General features: G+C 43.2%; 1 protein-coding gene across 1 annotated transcript in view; it reads right to left on the bottom strand.

The window, feature by feature from the left end:
* LAMC1 (laminin subunit gamma 1) overlaps positions 1-19,920 on the bottom strand; it is a 106,224-nt gene that overhangs the window by 12,585 nt on the left and 73,719 nt on the right. The window contains exons 5-21 of the mRNA XM_079760546.1: positions 19,653-19,841; positions 18,739-18,856; positions 18,278-18,376; positions 18,048-18,184; positions 17,086-17,208; positions 16,809-16,998; positions 16,407-16,519; positions 12,954-13,175; positions 12,657-12,845; positions 8,592-8,837; positions 7,946-8,099; positions 7,226-7,368; positions 6,067-6,245; positions 4,599-4,755; positions 2,819-3,024; positions 2,058-2,137; positions 409-546 (exon numbers count right to left, since the gene is read on the bottom strand). Coding sequence (XP_079616672.1) covers positions 409-546; positions 2,058-2,137; positions 2,819-3,024; positions 4,599-4,755; positions 6,067-6,245; positions 7,226-7,368; positions 7,946-8,099; positions 8,592-8,837; positions 12,657-12,845; positions 12,954-13,175; positions 16,407-16,519; positions 16,809-16,998; positions 17,086-17,208; positions 18,048-18,184; positions 18,278-18,376; positions 18,739-18,856; positions 19,653-19,841 — 2,683 coding nt within the window. The remainder of the gene's footprint in view (positions 1-408; positions 547-2,057; positions 2,138-2,818; positions 3,025-4,598; positions 4,756-6,066; positions 6,246-7,225; positions 7,369-7,945; positions 8,100-8,591; positions 8,838-12,656; positions 12,846-12,953; positions 13,176-16,406; positions 16,520-16,808; positions 16,999-17,085; positions 17,209-18,047; positions 18,185-18,277; positions 18,377-18,738; positions 18,857-19,652; positions 19,842-19,920) is intronic.

Genomic DNA, 19,920 nt, shown 5'->3' with positions numbered 1-19,920 from the left:
GTTTAATACCAACACAGCTAAAGTTTACATTTCATCTCATCAATTCCATTCATAACATTTGGTTTACCTTATACTTTCTCATAGCGACACTTTTTAAATATTTGTAACTCAAGTGTATTTCCTGTCTGTTATGATTCTTTTCTTCTTCTGTTTTCATTTATGCAGTTTTAAGTATCATGGCTAGTCTTGTTATCGTTTTCTGCAGTTACAGTAATTGGACCAAATAATATCTCCATGGTTCTACATCCCCAGCTCTAATTGTGGGACCAGGTGAAAAGCAGGACAAGCAGAAGAAACCTTAGTGCGTGAACGCATGCCCTGAATCCGCCAGCATTTGATTTTTCATTGAACTGGTGTTACTTACAAGAACACCTGAATGGCTATAAGCCACTTTTAGATTTCACTCACTTCCTATTAAGCTCTTCAATCTCCAATGCTGTTTGATTTTCTCCTGCCAGTGTCCTCAAAAGCAGATTATATGCTTCAGTTGATGTGTCATTGGCTGTCTGGGCCACCCGGACAATGTCATCAGCTTCTTGTTTATGGCTGTATAACATATAAGAAAAAATAAACCATGAAACAGAGCCATCTGATGGGGAAAGCAGTAGAACGTAGGGAATGCTTACCTTATTACACATACTAATGTATATATGCATCTACAAATACTAGAAAATCTTATACATTTGGAAATTTGCAATCATTTTAGTGGGCCTGAGTTTACAAGTAGCATTCTGTAATCTAAGAAAATGGTATTTTCCAAGAAAATTAATGGTATAAAATTTATAGGAACAAATGTTTATATTTCTTCAAAAACTTAACTACAATTATTTAAGAGTGATTTATATATAAAACCATGTCTGCTAGCAGGAACACCTATATCTACTCATAAACACAAATCCCAGACCTACTCTGGTTCATTTACTACACAGTCTTGAAATAGCTTTGACTATTCAGATTTCTTACATGCAACCCCACTACTGGCCAAGAAAAGCAACTCAACACCAAATGGCAAGGAACATATCAACAGGCTCTCCAGCCAAATAAATGCATTTCAGATGGGTAACCGCTAAGGTATTTTTCTTCAGCTCTAAAATTTTGTTTTATACTGCAATGTCACACTGCAGTAGGTAGCCGTTCATGTTGGTATGATAAACTTTCCTTCAAAATTCACGTATGAAGTACACTGGAATAAAATGATCTCCAAGACCTAATTTTCTTGGGAGCTTTCCATACTGTTTTCAGCTGTCTTCTTTTAATCAGAAAATCCAGCTATGAGACCAGGAATGCTCTATGAACTAAAGGACACAGCTCACACATTCACATTTGCACACGTTTCAGCAAAATGCCAATGTAATTGCTCTGGACACCGGGGATAAAATTCCAACCTCAGGCTTCCTGAAGCAGCCATGAGGTTGACAGCTGTTCTGCAATGCATTCAACAAACATGTTATTGAGTGCTTACTGTATGCCACACATTGTTTTAGGCACTGGGGACTTTAGGCAGTATATAAAACACAAAAATGCCTGCCCTTACGGAGCATATATTCCAGCAATTTTATTTAAAAAAAATTTTTTTTAACTTGATGCCCTCTACAATTTAAAGTGTTCTTAAGAAATTACATTACACTTAATTTTTTAAAAAAATCAGGAATGAAATGGTCTGTTTTCTTTGGCTGATTTTCAAATGTACTGTGGCTTAGTAAATGGTTTTTCCTGAAACTTGAAAATTAAACATTTTTGTTAAAAATAACTAAATTCTGCCGAGCTTCTTAGTTATCTATTAACTTTAAGGTTTTGAAATTAAACATCTAACAATGTTATTTTTTTCAGATGTGCAAACATAATTTCCCTTCAAGCCATCATACTCTAATATCCAAAGTAAATATTCTAATTTCAAAGGAAGGGAAGAAAAGAGCACATGTAGCTGATAACATTCCAGAAAAGAGAGCCAATGTTGCGAGGGAGGGTGATGTGGAAAGAGCTTGCGGGTGCAGGATGCGGGAACACACCACAAGAAAAGCCACAACTTGACCCGTGAACAGGGGTCTGGCCATTACCGTTCTGCAAGCCTTCGCGCCTCTTCGGCCAAAAGGGTCATGTTGTTCGGGTCCCCCGTGGACTCTGGCTGAGTGATTGACTGAAGAAGAAATAAACAAAACACTAACTTTAAAGGACTGAATTATTTAATTTTAATAAAGCAAGTGTCAAAACTAAATTTTAAAAAAATGTGTTTTCATGGATTTCTGAGAGAGGAAGGGAGAGGAGGGGAGAGAGAGAAAAACATCAATGAGAGAGAATCATTTGATCGGCTGCCTCCTGCACGGCCCCCTACTGGGGATCGAGCCAGCAACCCGGGCATGTGCCCTTGACCAGGAATGGAACCAGACTTCCCGGTTCATGGGTCCATGCTCAATCGCTGAGCCATACTGGCCAGGCAAAACTAAATTGTTATTAGTGTCATTTAGCAAAAAGAATGCCTCTTCTTAATTTCAGAGATCTTTAATAGCAGCATCCTTGATTGTAGTTATTACTTCTAGTTTCGGGAAAGGATAAAAGAAACTACAATTGCCTAGTGCCATAGAAAGAACAAAGCTAGAGAAAGGACCCAGATGTAGCTTTGGTTCTGGATCCAGTTCCTGATAACTGTTTCATGACTACTGTGAGCAATGTGGTTTTCTTGCTCCATGTTTAGAGACACATAAAAAGACACAGGAGTCAAGTTAGCTGAAGGAGTGAACACTCCACTGACTGTAACAGACCTGCTACAAATTACCAAAGGGTTCTCCCGCCCCCACCTCAAAGCATCACACTCACTCACCACGTTGGCAACAGCAATCTTTGCTTTCTCAAGTTCCTTGGACGCAATTTCAATCAACTGCTCTGTGCTTTCTACCCGGGCACGCGCTTGTTCAGCCAAGTTTCCAGTCTCTCCAATGGTATTCCGGATATTCTGTAAGCGGCTAATTTGGCTGGATAAGGAGTTATTCACTCTCTGGAGGCGATCCATCAAATTTTGGTCCACATCTGCAAGGGCAATGCAGAAGAAGGTGCATGGATTATTGGAAGGGTCGGGGGACACGTCACCTCACAGAGCATCCGAGGCACTCGTCATCCTTACTCTTCCAAACACAGCAGCTTCCTGACAAGTTTCCCCATCGGCAGAGCCAGTCAGTCATGACTGTGCCCAGTTACATTCATCACAGTGTCTGTCTGCCCCACTTGACTCCGAGATCCTCTCTCTCACTCATCACTATATCCCCAGTCCTAATGTGTAGTCACGACTTAAAACGTTACAATCAAAGCAAATAACAAACAAACAAAAAAAACCCTAGCGTGGACAAACGCTCTTGACATCTCGTTTTATTTTCCTTAAAAATTTACCTCACAGAACAAATTCTGGATTCTCATATAAAATTTACCCGGCCAAAAGCGGATGCATCCAATTACTTCCTTCTCTATATCAATAATTTTTATGGAGTCAAAATTCTAGATATTAGATACTGACAATAAGAAATAAGCCATCTACTAAGTTTTTGTTGACCTGAACTCTAACAGGAAGACTTCTCTAACGCCACGTGGATACAAATTCACACACTCAGCAGGGAAGTCCATCATGGCGGTCCCAAGTGTGATAATGTTAACGCGCATTTACTGTGAGTGTCTGTGAACTGGGCATCTCAGAGATGGAGAGCCCCAAGCCGAGTGACCTCAGCCGGATGGTGAGCACCTTACTCATCTTTTCATTATTGCTGCTTAGCACAATGCTTGGCCTACGAGAGGCACTCAATACATGTAGGAAAGAACTTGTCCAAATGTAGGAAAGAGCTAATTCAGAGTAAGAAGTAAAAATCTAAAGTGATTTTAAAAAGCAAGTAAACTATTTAAAATAACATTTTTTTAAAGTCTTTTACTTTCAAAGTTTCAAAAACTGTTTCTTGTGAAGTCAATAAAGTGTCTACTCAATTGTTTCCTTAATCTTAAGTCAACCCCTTTGCTGCCTGTCACAGGTCTCATCAGATAATGTACATAGAACTGGTCTACCAAATTGGGAATGATATTAAAGATGCACATAATATGTAAAATATATACTTTTATATATACTAGCACATATGCTTGCTAATTAATTAGAAAATTCCCCAAGTAGACACTAATTTCCAATCTTTGCTTTTGTAAATACTAAGTGTTATACATTCAGTATCTGTTTAGCCAATACCCACAGTCCATAACTTTTCCTCACAAGAGTCCTTTCTAAGAAAATAATAAAGCAGTGCCTAACATAAACTCTTACTCACTAGAATGATAGAAAACCAATGCTACAATTTTCTACTTAAAATAATGCACACCTTTAATGATTTTTAAAGAAACTATTTAGAACAAGTTGTAATGAAAAAAATTTATGAAACAGAATTTTAATGTCTAATCCTTTTTGATGTGTTTGGAGAATTTTTTATGTTTACTTAAACCATTGAGTTGACAGGTTCTTGTAAGGCTACAAATAGTTTAAAAATCAAGAAGTAATTTTATAAAACCATACAAATTCACCTTGAATTAAGACTGGCTTGCCTCACGGAAATTACCCCCCGTTGGATCCTGCGTACCTTTGACATCCTGAGCCTCACGAAGGAGGTCCATCACCTCTCTCTCTGCTTCCTTCAGTCGATCCTCGAAGGCTTGATCCGGCACCACCTCACCCCCAGTACCAAGGTTTGCCATGAGAGCCTCTAATTCCTGAAGTTTCACTCGATGATCAGCAACCTAAATATAATGAAGGGAGAAGAGGAAGATGTAGGACATACAGGTATTTCAGAAGAACTCAACTGTACTTCCTGCAGGAATACAACACAGAGGGCACTCTATAACAAGTAGGTCCAGACACTCCATGCATGCCCATTCCATTGACTTCATTTTTATTTGTATTTAATTAATAAATACAAATTTTATTTTTCAATTACAGTTTACATTCAATATTATTTTGTATTAGTTTCAGGTGTACAGTACTGTGGTTAGACAATCATACAGTTTACAAAGTGTTCCCCTGGTATTTCCAGTACCCACTTGGCACCATATATTACAATGTTATCAACACTATTCCTGTGCTGTACTTCACTACTTTGACTTTAAACACTATGTGCTGAGGACTCTCCAGTTCTACCTCTCCCTTGCCCTTTAGATTACCTTCCTGATATCTCCACTTGGCTCTCCGATAGGTATCTCAACTTAACATCCAAAATTATACTCTCGATTTTTTCCTCTTAAATCTGTTCTGAGTCATCTCAATAAATAATGCCTCCAGCTACCTTCAGCAAAATACCCAACATCCATCCCGATCCTCCTCTTTCCCAATGCTTGCCCGCTGTACTGACTTACCCCACAAACATACACGTTTATCCAGTTCAATCTAGGCTTCCCCTTTGCCATCATTCTTCACGTAGCCGTCAGTGTGGTCTTAAAAGATGAGTCGGATTTCCTAGCTTAAAACTCTTCGGTACATTCCCATTTGATTTGGTATAGGATCTAAATTCCTTACTCTGGTCAACGCGTGCAACATAAACTGTCTCTACCTACCTCTCCAGTCTCAGCACAGACTGCTCCCTCCTCATTCGGCGGGCTCCAGTCATAAACTGTCTCTACCTACCTCTCCAGTCTCAGCACAGACTGCTCTCTCCTCATTCGGCGGGCTCCAGGCACCTCCCAGTGTTGAGGCTTTGGTACCCGTGTTCCCTCTGCCTGAAACAGCCTACCCTCCACTTGCTTGTTCCTTCTTATTCTTAAGATCTCACCTGAAGTGAATCTCTTTCGAGAGGCCTTGGATAAAGTAGCTCCCCCAGTTATTATTATTATTATATTTTTGGTCTCTATTCTTTTGGGCACTTATCTGTTAGGATTTCTTTATTTAATGTTTATACTTTATCTCCCAACTGGAGCCTGAGTCTTTGAGAGCAGGTACTGTGTCTACCTTGTGCACCATTTTTTCTCTAGAGCTCAATGCGCAGGGAGTGGCCATTCAACATCTGCATTGTGAGTGAGTGAATGAATGAATGAATGAGTGCACTGTTGGCAGCTCACCTTATCCTTCACCAGCCGGTAACATGCTGGACATTCCTGGCAGCCAGGCCAAGACCGATTGTAGAAATAGTTCTCTTCGCATTGGTCACAGCGATTTCCCACAAAGCCTTCTCGGCATTCACAGCGACCATCGTCTTTGCACTGGAGTGAAAGGGACCCCTCAGGGTGACAGTCACAGGCTGCAGAATAAAGGCAAAAAAGGACAGGATAAGGAAAAGAAGGAAGAGTGCATTTTCTCTGAACTCAGGCTACCAATAAACTGACTGTAATATCATGATAAGTAGACCTTTTTTTTAAACAGGCTGACTTAGAATTTAAATGGTAAAGTCTACTTAGTTGAGAATACAGACATTTTTATAACAAAAATAAATTTTAAAGTAAAATGTACATCCTTTGGAGGGGGACACGTTTCATGTCACTCAATAATTACAGAAATTAGTCTATTAAACAGATCAGAGCCCTTTCCGTGCACTTGGAGAAGTCTTCTCTCCGCTGTTTAATATTTCTCTCACTAAGGAGCTAGAAAACCCAAACGCTAATGCTTGTATTATATTATTTGCTGGTCTGTTTCCTCACTTTGTTCTCTGAGCAGAAAGTCAATGACTTATGCTGCGTTCCACAGGAGAAATGAAGGAATTCAGCAAGCAAACCCCACACTGTTCTGAGGCCTAATTCCAGGCAAGTGTTTATGCCAAGGAGCAGCAGCTGTTTACATGTAACTGCACCAAAAGTGCCCCAAGGGTGGGAAGCAACTGCAGCCAGCAAGTCAACAAATAGTTCTGAGCAGACTCCCTCACCGTTTCATCATCTGCACTAAGAATGTGATCAATAACATGTTTTACTGAGCACAGTGGGACACTCAGTAACCAAAGGGAGGCTTTTCTTTGGGAAAATGAAAGACTGGCAAAAGGAAGAATCAGGAACATAATAAAAGAAGACACACAGAGGGTGGCTGCAAAGAAACCAGAGAGGCTCTCAATCCCCAGAGTTTGAGAAAAGGATAATTAATATTCATGGAATAAAGCAAAGATGATGATTGAGGGACGGCCCTGGCTGTGAGCCGTCGGGGAGACGGGGGCTGTCAGAGTTCTCTCTGGACTTACGGTCCCAGCTAGAATTAGGGGAGACTTAAGAGTTCAGTGCCATCGACACCCCTTACGTTTGCAGCCTTCGGGTCCAAAGCCAAAGTGGTTGACCTCACAGTGCTCGCAGTGCTGACCGGTGATGCCCGGCTGGCACTCACACTGGCCAGTGCGGATGTCACACTGTCCGTTGGTGGAACCCAGAGCATGGCAGTCACACCTGAAATGAATACAGGACATTTCTCAGGTTAAAAAAAAAACACACAAAAAAACACAGACTTGAAGCAAACTTCTTTTTTTCCCCTTTCAGCATAAAACTGATATAATTTATAACAGAAAACAGAATGTTGAGGACTACTGAGCCCCTGAGGTTCAAGTAATTTTCAGGAATTCTATTCGGAACTTCTTTTCCTAAGCCAGCACACAAACACTGTTATTCCACCACTAAAGCCACCGCCTGTGGCTCTCCGACGTGGCGCCTCCTAGGCCCTGACCAGGAGTTTTGAAAACAAGAATTCCCCAACTGCCGCTCTGGAGGTCTGAGTCTAAACATCTCTGAAAGGACCTTGTCATTTGTGTATTTTTAAAATGCCGCTCAGGTGAGGCTGACCCAGCCGGGGCCTCGGCATCTCGCCTTGCCCCCCATTAGCTTCATTACAGCTCTCCGGTACTGCCTCCCATGTCAGGCACTCGAGTAACTCCTGAACAGAGTCAAGCCGACGACAACGCGTGAACATTCATCGCTTCCGATGAAAAAAAGCGACGGTCACTTCTACCAAAGGCCCCTGACGCCTCACCTCTGGCAGCCCTGCCCGCTGTGCAGGTTGTAGAATCCAGGTTCGCAAGCTCCACAGTCCCGGCCGGTGACGTGAGGCAGGCAGTCGCACTGGCCGGTCACGGGGCTGCAGCCGCTCTGCTGCCGCGAGGTCCCGTAGGGGTTGCAATCACAGGCTAAGGTGGGAAGAGAGAGACGGCAAAAGAGGCAACTCACCCAAGAGAAACACAAAAATGCAAACTTTACAAACAGACTCTTTAGATGTGTGTTGTCCAGTGCAGTGGCCACCGGCCACCTGTGGCTGTTGAGCACCTGAAATGTAGCTGCTCTGAACTGAGATGCTGGAAATGTGAAATATGAATTCTGAAGACTTGGTGTAGGGGAAAACATACATCTCAATAATGTGCTTTTACTGGTTACTTGTTGAAATGATAACATATGTCAGCTATATTAGGTTACATAAAAATATTATTAAAATTAATTTCACCTGTTTCTCTTTATTTGGATGTCCCTACAGAAAAATGTAAGTTACATAAGTGACGCGTAGCTATTTCTATAGAGAAGTGCTGCTTCAGACCAAACAACTGTAAATATTTAAAGAGACCGACCACACAGCGAGTTCTCAGAATGAGCACAATTGGGACGGCATCTGGCCAGTGGCTGATCACCTTTGCATTTGTCTGCCGGATTGGGAGCCAGCGGGTTTCCAAAGAAGCCATCTTTGCACCGGTCACAGTAGAAGCCGGCTGTGTTGTAGATGCACTTCAGGCATTCTCCTGTCAGGCGATTGCAATTTCCAACTGCGTTGGGATCGATGTTGGCGTTGCACTGGCACAGCCGGCAAAGCCTCACGGGGCCGTGTGTCCCCTGAGGGTCTCCAAAGTAGCCATCATCGCAGAGCTCACATCTCTTACCTGTGCACGACACAATCGGATGTTACGAAAGAAAGGCCTTAGGTATTTCCGGTGCTACTGGTTATGAAGAGTCTGCTTACAAATTACCCTGGTGACAAATAGCCTAGTGTAACCACTGATTGGGAGGCAACATGGTGCAGTGGACGTGGCACCAGCCTAGGAGAGCAGAGGACCTGGGCTACGGTCCTGGCACTGTGACCTTGGGCACCTCTCCAGTTCCTCATTAGAAAGTAGCACCTGGTTTGCCTACTTCAGCTCAACTGTCCTGAGGATTACCTGAAATCACACACTGAACGTGCTTTGTGAGTCGGGCTCAGAGTTTAACCTCTCCATTCCCAAGGGATGGCACATTCACATGTTTGCTTTGTTGATGATATTAAGAGAGATGAAAGGTGACTCTTGATACCATAAATCTCCTATACCTATGTATAGGACAGTGGCCGGCAAACTGCGGCTCGCGAGCCACATGCGGCTCTTTGGCCCCTTGAGTGTGGCTCTTCCACAAAATACCACGTACCCTAATTAAGTTAATAACAATGTACCTACCTATATAGTTTAAGTTTAAAAAATTTGGCTATCAAAAGAAATTTCAATCGTTGTACTGTTGATATTTGGCTCTGTTGACTAACGAGTTTGCTGACCACTGTACTATACAACAGGGTGAGTAGGATCATTCTCTTAAAAAAACAAAAGGCTAATCCTTGTTTGAGCAGCATCAACCAACACAGAATCTGAGCATTTTACAAGGGAATCTGAAGATCATTTGCCACCCACGTCTATCATAGCTAAGGGACCGGGGAGAGAGGTTAAACTACTTGCCCACAACCAAACAGGTAGTGAGAGAGACAGAGCTAGAATTCAGGGCTCTTCCTACCACACTAAACTCATGACTCTGTGAAGCAAGAAGAGATGACAGTGATGTGGATGAGGTTGGGTTCAGCGGAAGAAGTGAAACGTGGTCAGATTTACATAGAACCAGTAATGCTTGCTGGCTGACTATGTCTGGGAATGAAGGATATGCCTAGGATTTTAGCTTGAGCAACGAGGTGCAAGGTAGTATTTTTACTGAGATGACCAAGATTGGAGAGGGAACAGGGTTGAGACAGGAAAAAGAAGAAATCAAAGATTTAGCTGGATTTGCTTAAATATGAGATTCCTTTAGCCATCTGAACCAAGACCACAGAAGAAAAGAGTCAGCAGATTCAAATCAGCAAGACCTGAAGAGAATTTAGTAAAGATACTATCTACCTAGATATGGGCAGAGTATAGGGCAGTGATGGAGAACCTCTGACACGCGTGTCAGTGCCATTTCTGATGACACGCGGCCGCTGAGGCGGCCGCATGCCAAGGATGAAACATTTATGTTATTTAAACTATAAATATCGGGAAATAATGTTTTTTCCTCAAAGGGACACACTACCCGAGTTATGCTCCGTTTTTTGGCGAAGTTTGAAACACCAAGCTCAAAAGGTTGCCCATCACTGGTATAGGGAAACCAGAGGAGAGTGTAGCACCTGGGACAGTAACCATGGGGTTGATGGGCTCCACAACCTGGACTTCAGGGGTGGATGGATGGAGTAGCTACCAGAACCTAATAGTTTCTAACTTTCCTAGAAAGAGCTGTTTGGAGAAGGCCACCTGCCAGTAGCTGAGAACTTTGATTAAGGTCACCAAACCATGAGGATCCCACAGAGAAGGAGCCTCCGAACAAATACTCTGCATTTACCAGGGAGGCTACCATTCGATGTGGTGCATGTAGGTCTCGTGAGGGTAGAAACAGATGAAGAATGGAGGAGGAGGAGCATATGGAGGGCTTCCAGCCACCACCCAAGTGGAGATGGTACACAGGTAGCCAGTGCTCAGGGCATCAGGGCTGAAGATGCAGATTTTGCAGCTGTAACAGAGAGGTTTTGAATCCTAAAGATGGGGTCCTACTCACCTAAGGGGAGACTATCAAGTTGACATGAAAGCCCGAGGTTGAGAATCAGAAGTGATCAAAGGAGACCCAAAAGAAGAGAGGTAGGAGGAAACCAAGGAGATGGAAGTGTCAAAAAAGGCAAGAGGAGAAAATGTTTGGAGCAAAGTGAGCAGTCTACAGTGCCCAGGGTGGCTGAGACCGGGCCAGAGGAGGACTGACCACTGCAGGTGGTTAACGGAGACCACCGACGAGGCGAACAGAACAGAATACGTGGCTGGGCTCGGGCAGAAGGGGAAGAAACAGGATGCTGAGAGAGGAGAGGAAGCTGGGGGCCTTCTGGTCGCTGATACAAATAGTTGCCAGACCCCCACCTGAAATCCTTGTCCAGATTAGCTTGAAGACGGCATTTCAGTTCTGCTTTTTCATTAGATAATTTAGCTATTCTAGATAGGATCCACATTTAAAATGTTTTGAAACCTGTTTTGAATAAAACTTAATTTAAAAAATCTGGTGGAAAACCTAAAACAGAACTACATGGTAGCCCATGGAAAGCTCTCATTCCAAAATACCCTCTGGCAGCTACAGCTCGTCTACTCTTTGTCTTAGAGTCTAGGATGCAGGTTCAAATCCTAGCTGTACTATTTACACGGTTGGGCAGGAGAGAGTGGGGTGAGCACTCTAAAGGAGAACAGCAGACGGCAGGCGAAAGAGTCTGGCACATCTGAGGGACGACGAGAAGCCCAGGAGGACTGGAGCAGAGCGTGGGAGTGGGTGATGGGGAATGAGGCTGGGAAGTCTGTCTGCGTGAGACACTTTTGGGCCACTGATTTTTTTTAAAAACAGGAAAGAGTAAAAAATATAAAGTTCTACACAAATTTCCACTCCTTATTTTCCCAACCATCTTACGCAAATGATCGCATCTCTGTGTTGCAATGCCCTGATGCTTGGGGAGGGGTCAGTGGAGCAGGGAGGGAGATGGGGTGTTTGGATGTTTCCCAATGATTAAAGAATGTTTTGATGAAACACAAGAGATACAGATGATTAGCTCAGTGTTCTGGTCTCTCATTTATTTTTATGCTCTGTGGCAATGTCTTTGGAACAAAAGGCTTGTAATGGAGTCCAAGGCTGTATCAGAGGCCTGGCCAGAACTTCTCCATTACGTGGAGGCTGAAGTCAATGTGAGAAGAGAAACGGTCACCAGTGAGCCTCGGTCTCCTCGGGCAGCCAGCCTGGGTGGGCAGCTCTTTGAGTAGCTAGGAAAGACCTAGTTTTATGTTTTCACCAGAAAGAAAGAAACTCAGAGAATGGGAACACTGGCCTATCCAAAGCTATAAAAAAAATGGACATATTTTCCCAATAAATGTGATGGGCTCTGATACTCTGAAAGAACAATTTGGAGAAAGGATATAAAACGACTGTTTTAATTACCACTTTATATCAAGAAGCCCAGGATAATGGCCCCACAAACTAAAAACCAAGCTGTTTTGGTTTTCATCTTATGTGGGGGAGTATACTATAGTGATCATCATCTTTGGAGCCAGAACACCTGGGTTGAAATTCTAGCTCCTCTAATGACGAGCCTGCAGGCTTGGTCATGTAACCTAGAGTCTCTGTGCCTCAGTTTCCTTAGCTGGAACATGGGATGATAGCAGAACCTACCTCACAGGGTTCTGAGGATTAACGAGGCAGGAAAGTTCCTGGCCATGAATATGTTCGCTATTGTAAGTATCGAATATGCATTTTATAAGTCTATAATCAACCTGTTTCCTACAAAATGTTGTCTACGAGGAAAATTGTAATCATTAAGCCAGACAAAAATAATCCAGACATTTTCAAAGCCCTTCTCCTCACAGTGTTTCTAAAGGATGGACACTGTGAGCAGGGGGAAAGAGCAGACTCACCGGTGGTACCCGTAGGACAGTTGGTGCACACCACCTCCTGTGTTGTAGGGACAACAGCACAACTGGAGCCCCCAGGACACGGGCAGGGCTGGCAATCAGAGGAAGTGCCCGCGGTTGGATCGCCATAGTACCCGTCACTGCACTTCTCACAGTTGGGGCCGGCTGTGTTGTCTCTGCAGTTACAGACACCTATTTGGAGAGCGGGTGTGAGAAAGAGACAAAGGAGACAATGAGGATTTCCTACCCATCTGCTGAGGAGAACTTAGGTCGAGCAGCCCCCAAAGAGCATCTGCTCACCTGTCTCAGGGTCACAGGTCTCACTGTGTCCATTGCAGGTACAAAGCACACAGGGGCTATATGGCCCGAGACTCGGGGTTTCTCTTCTGTAGCCCGAGATGCACATCTCACAGAACTGCCCTCCGTATCCCACAGGACAGGTGCAGGTCTCCACCCAAGTTGCAGGGACCCCTGGCCCAGGACGAGCACTAGCCAGGGTGACATCATCCAAATATCCAGCACCTGTGTGGGGTGTGGGAAAGAGAATCGCTGAACTGGTTTCCGTTTTGCAAAAGCTCATGAGAAGTCAATAACATTAAAAGGTAACCAAATCCAAACTTCCAGAGACAAGCAGCCATCAGTTTAATTCATTTACTGGAGAAGATAAGTAGAAAATAGCGTTCAGAATAATCATGCGGTAGCTGGTGCTGTGTCTGGAATACAGCAAACATATTTTTAAACACACACCGAGATTGGTGGCTTTTACAGTTCTCCCAATCACCAATATAAAAAATGAAAAGCACTGGACCATAATCCAGAGCAAGAAGAGAGGAGAGCAAGACTATGGAGGACAAGAAGAGTTTAGGTCTGCAGTCAATAAACTGTTCTTGTTCTCTTGTGACAAAAGCAGGTACTGATTGTAGAAAGACAAGGAAGCAGGGAAAGCACCTGTCAACAAGTACCACTCAATTATATTTTTTCATACCCTGCACAAAACAGCAAAAATAAGCACACAAGTTCTAATACTCAGGGCTACCTCAACATGTATGCAATTATTCCAAAGCCATTATGCCATATATCACAATGCTTTCCCCTTTCCAGAAGAAAAAAAAAAAAGAGGAAGCCTTACAATGGCTTAGACCAGTGGTCGGCAAACCGCGGCTCGCGAGCCACATGCGGCTCTTTGGCCCCTTGAGTGTGACTCTTCCACAAAATACCACGTGCGGGCGTGCACGTACAGTGCAATTGAAACTTCGTGGCCCATGCGCAGAAGTCGGTTTTCGGCCTGGGCGAGTCTATTTTGAAGAAGTGGCGTTAGAACACTCAAGGGGCCAAAGAGCCGCATGTGGCTGGCGAGCCGCGGTTTGCCGACCACTGGCTTAGACCCATGATTCGTCCAACCCCACCGTGCCAGTGATGGTCTCAGCTGGAGCATCCCATGGAAGACGCAGGCCCTGATGATGTCATCAGGTTTCCCTTTCATTTCCATCCCACTCCTGTCTCTGGCAGTCTATCTTTCAAGTATATTTCCCCATGTTATGAAATATTATCGGCTGCTTATAACATTCTTGGAAATTGACAACCTGAGGCTGAAGGATATCTCTTCTGTTACTGCCTTGAACTTAGGAGTTAACTTTAAATATGTTTATGGGGTTTTTCAACAATTAGATCATGAGATACTTTTCCAATGGCTAATGTGCTTCCAACTGTAAACATGCTTAAGGCTCCCATCCTAAAAGTACTCCTCTCCCATCTTGTCCCTACTCCCAAATTATAATCCATCTCTTTTCCTTCCCTTATAGCCACACTTCTTAAAAGAATAACCTTTACTTTTCTTCTTGACCTTCAAATTACTATTGGGACACTGCACTCTAATTTTAGTTTCAACACTACTTAAAAAAAACACATACACACAAAACATTCCACCTCATCAATGATTCCTTAGTCACCCAATCCAAAATCCAATGGTGTTAACTTCTTAAGCTTGTTAATGGTTTCTCCTCTTCAAATGTTTTTTTCTCTCTTGAGGCTCAGGGCATGGTCCTTAAATAACTGTTTCCAGAATTGCATGTTTTTTCTTTTTTTCAAGTTTCCAAGTTTAAAAATTACTGCCCATGCATTGACAACCTTTCAATTCTAGATCTCCAATCCAAACTTTTTCCTAAGCCCCAGATCCATGTTTCTAACTACCACTTATAAGACATTTTCATCTGGATATTCATGCAGGCATCTTGAAAGTCACATCCAAGGAGTTGAGGGCATTGTGCTAAGTGAAGTAAGTCAGACAGCAAACAACTGCATGATCTCACACTCGAAATCTTTAAAAAGAAAACGAAGAGAAACAAAACAAAACAAAATACCCAAAACACTTACCTCATAGCTACAGAGAACAGAGACTGGTGGTTTACGAAGTTCCAGTTATAAAATAAATAAATCATGGGGATGTAATACAGTGTGGTAGCTATCCTATATACTAAAAGGGTAATATGCAAATTGACCCTAATGGCAGAAGGACCAGAACGACCGCTCAACCAGTCACTATGAGGCACACTGTCTATCTCTCAGTCCCTTTCCCTGGCCGGCAGGCTCCCATCGCCCAATAGCGAACGGGGAACCAGGGGTGGGTGGCGGGGATGCGGGCGGCACCAGGCCATGGCTCCCGCCTCACCGGTCGCCCCACACACAAAGGGCAACCCGCGGTAGGAGCGGGGCCAGTGAGCGAGCAGGAATGGCTGACCTCTTGGTTCCTCACCCTGGCCGGCAGGCTCCGATCACCAGATGGCAAACAGGGAACTGGGGGTGGATGGTGGCAGGGGGCGGGGCCGGCTGCAGGCAGCCGGGGAAGATAGCCCTGATCACAGGCCAGGCCTAGAGAGAGTACCCATGCATGAATTTCATGCGCCAGGCCTCTAGTTGCTAATAATACTGCATTGTATATTTGAAAGTTGCTAAGAGAGTAAATGTTAAAAGTTGCCATCACGAGAGGAAAAAAATTCTGTAACTATGTCTGGTGATGGACATAAACTGTACTTATTGTGGCAATCATTTCACAATATGAACAAGTATCAAATCACTATTTCATGGACCTGAAACTAATACAATGGCCTATGTCAGTTATGCCTCAATAATAAAAAATCCACACACCCAAGCTGCTGATGCCACTCTCAGTGCCACCTCACCACTGACTCCCCTTTGCCAGTTCTACCTTTCTACAGAGAGAGGTCTTCATTAAAAGGGACATCTGTAATACTTTCAACAATAAAGATGAATTTTCAAAAACACTGCAAAAAATTTTTTATAGGAAAAAAATTTGAAAGGCATACTTAAAACAACTTTGTTTATCTCAAATTATAACAAATGTATGTTCAGTAATTTATAATGTTTTATAATTTAGTCAACAGATAAAAGACTTGAGAATCACAGAACAATAAATAAAAAGAAATTGAGGTTATTAAGTCATGTGAGCCAGCAAAATTATATTTAGAAATTTTGGAAGAATCTATTTATATGTAATGTAATTGGAATAGGCTTATCTATTATAAGACAATAGTATTTACTAATTTTAGTAAATTTTCTCCAGGTTCTTAAAAGTGATTAAAAATACTTTTTTATACATAATTCATGTATATAGTTTATACCACTTCTTTAGGGTAAGTTTTATAGTATTAGGACTTTAGAGATACCCTTTTGCATATTATGGATCCTTCTACCTAATCGTGTTAAACAGCTCTTCTACATTATATCATAACTTACTTCTCTCACTGTATGTCCCACGGATCTTGATAGAGGTCAAGTTGTTAAGGAGCTTTTGAAATTCGAAAGGGGTAAGAGTAGGCCTCCAAGGGTAATCTGTTGCTTCATGGAGCCTGGAGAGAAAGAAGGGGCCCCATTAGCTTCTGTAAGGACAATTCTGGGGGCCGAGAAAGCATTTTCTTATGCATTTAGGCCGCCAACAATGTAATGCTCTGCCAATGTGACCAAGTCAGAAATCGGTCTGCTGGTTTGACAGTGCAGGTGTGACACAGGGAAGGCTCCCTTTTACAAAGGCCCCTTAGACCCCAAAGTTTATCTTCAACATTCATCTGGAAGCCTGAGAAGCTCAGATAAAGAAACGACTTCCGGTCAAGTCACACTTTACAATGAAGAGGACCTTACCTGAAGACGTATTTCACAGTGGTCTCACTTGGATAGGAATTGCCCTGCGCGATCAAGGGCACGGACACTCTCAGGCCAGCTCCCTCGAGCACCACGTCTTCTGCAGAGAGGCGAGTGTCTCGCCGGTCCACTCGAAAGGAGAAGGAGAGGTTCTGACCATAGCTCATCACCTGCTTGCCCAAGAACTTGGCTGGAACGCAGACACATGGGGCAAGGATGTGAGAAGGAGACTACAGAGGAGCACACCCCAGCCAGACTGCTTTCCGGCCTCACTTACCAGGAGCAATGAAGTACCTAGGAAAGTAGCTGTCTGAGATGACGGCGATGTCTTGCCTCTCAGAGGACCACTCCAGGGATGATTCAGAGCCGTCCCTCTGCTCTGCACGCCACCCATCCTCATCTGCAAGCAGAGGACAAAAACACAAGTGCTGTGGCATTGTAAACACCCTGAATTCACCTCCTTTATGGACCACAAACACATATAAAAAGTATAGGGAGAGCCCTAGCCGGTTTGGCTCAGTGGATGGAGCGACGGCCTGTGGACTGAAGGGTCCCTGGTTCGATTCTGGTCAAGGGCACATGCCTAGGTTGTGGGCTCAATCACCAGCAGGGGGCATGCAGGAGGCAGCCGATCAATGATTCTCTCTCATCATTGATGTTTCTCTCTCTCTCCCCCTCTCCCTTCCTCTCTGAAATCAATAAAAATACATTTTTTAAAACTCTTTAAAAAAAATGGATAGGGAAAGACAGCAATGAATAAATGAATCCTACAACAGTACCTAGATATGCTACACCCCTCAAGTTACATTTTTGCTTTATTTTATGTAACATTTAATTATGGTGAATTCTAAACCCATATGTATGTTTTCATAAAGTACGGCATAGGGCATACAGTAAAAAATATTGTAATGACTATGTATGATGTCAGACTGGTACTAGATTAATCGAAGTGATCACTTCGTAGATTATATGAATTTCTAACCACTATGCTGTACACCTAAAACTAATATTATATTGCATGTCAACTGTAATTGAAAAATAAAAATTTTTTTTAATTATTAACTTCAAAGAGAAACTATATATGATGATAAAAACAAACAAAAAATCCCCAAACAAAAAAAACAAGTAACATGAAGTGTTGGCTAACCATCAAAAAAATCCTCCAAGAGTTACTGATTTTTAAAAAATACTGTACATCTAGTTATACATTTTAGGGAAGGAAGGGAAGGTCTAAGTTACCAATCTGAAAGGTCGAGGTTATAGAGTAAACACTGTAGCCAACGGCGTTCGTGCAGACGGAAGAATGCCCGAAGCAGAAGCAGGGTGTGCAGCCTCGGGGATTAGATGATTCCAGATTAAAAAATCCAGGTTTGCATCTGAAAAAGATTAAGAAACAATCAGGCATTTTTTGTGTGCTTGAAATATGATAACGGAGAAAACACAATCCAGCTGGAGAAGGAATGAGCTACCTCTCACAGTTGAAGCCTTCAACATTGTCTTTGCAAACACACCGCCCTGTCTCGACATTACATTCATCCGTGCTGCCTGAGGGGTTACACGCGCACGGCCTGTTGGGTGGAAAATGAATAAAACAATGAGAGAAGAAACAGGAGCAAATAAAGTCCACTCTTAAAGTCAACCTGTTGGTTTACATGTTAATAATAATAATAATAATAATACCTAACTGATGTCACTTTTATACTTGGATCTGGTTTCAATCAAGGATACCCATTACATTTAATATGTAAAACTCTGCTTAATCTCTGTGCACACCAATCCTGGGTCATCATTACAGCCAGAAGTCTTGAATCTCGCGGACAATTATTTTGGGGGGAAATGTTTATGCGGCTGCAGATAAGCCACAGGTCTATCATTAGGAATCAGCTCCATTTAGGTTGTGCCCCCTTGTTTTGGTGTTGAAAGGTCTCACCTGCACCCTGCCTCCGTGAGAGAATGGAACCCAGGCTGGCAACGGTCACACTTGTCGCCCATCACTCCCGGCTTGCAGCTACATCGGCCATAGCTGTCACACTGCGTGCTGAGGGAACCTAAAATGTAAAAAGCATGTCAACCACCCGGCGTGTCTGCAATATTACATGTCAAAAAAAGAAAATTGGTAACTAAGAACAATGCCCGAAAACCAAAATGCAATCTCTAGATGGTTACGGAGGAAAAAGGTGGAATTCTCTCAAAATCAGACCCCTGTAAGCCATTACATTTTACCTTTCTGGACAAACACCATGGATATCAATGTTGAAAACACTAACATGTCACTCTACCCAGCGGTAAACTGGACACGAGGCCCGGCCCTCCTCTGTGAGAAAGCACTGGCTCCCTCAGGGTCATGCCTAGAAGTTAAGTGTACACCGGCACGCACAACAAACACAAAGGTCAAACTCTTGCAAGGACAGAATGGACTAAGAGCACACCACCTCTGTGGACATATACTAACATGAAACAGCTCAAGCTCTCGAAGGATTTCAGACTAAACAAAATCATTAACAAGGAAGAACTCACGAAGCAGCTAACCTTTCACCGTAGAGTTCAAATGCTCCCTAGGATCTTGTTGCTAATTATTTTAAAAAATCATTGCTCAGGCCACGCCCCGTTTTATACACACCCGAAAATCATCGGAAAGTCCAACGTGGTTTAAAGAGAGTGGAGGTGGGGGGACAGGCAGATCCTGAATCATTGACATGTTATAATTTCCATGTTACAGTAATGTCCCCATTTTCGTACCAAACCTGTGCACATGCCTAGGAAACAGCTTCAGGAAATGCTTACTTTTTTTGTTTTTTTGTCTTGAAACCCATCAGGCTGAAGCAGACACTGCCTGGCACTTACCCACAGGACTACAGTGGCACGGAGAGCAGGGCTCCGTGTTCCCAAGGCGGAAGAAATTCTCCCGGCACCTCTCGCAGTGGGCGCCGTCGGTGTTATCCTGGCAGTTGGTGCAGTGGCCACCATGGCTGGTGGAACGGTATAGTTCAGGGTCAAAGTAACACTCTTGTGATCGGCCATTGCAGTCACAGGCTGTCGGCCAAACACACAAGTTAAGTGAGATCCATGTTCCTTATGAATGGCGTTTTTACAAGACTAAACAAACAAACCA

The sequence above is a fragment of the Cnephaeus nilssonii genome (genome assembly GCF_951640355.1).
Source record: "Cnephaeus nilssonii genome assembly, chromosome: 21".
NCBI lineage: Eukaryota > Metazoa > Chordata > Mammalia > Chiroptera > Vespertilionidae > Cnephaeus > Cnephaeus nilssonii.
This window is presented reverse-complemented; position numbering and strand designations above follow the sequence as displayed.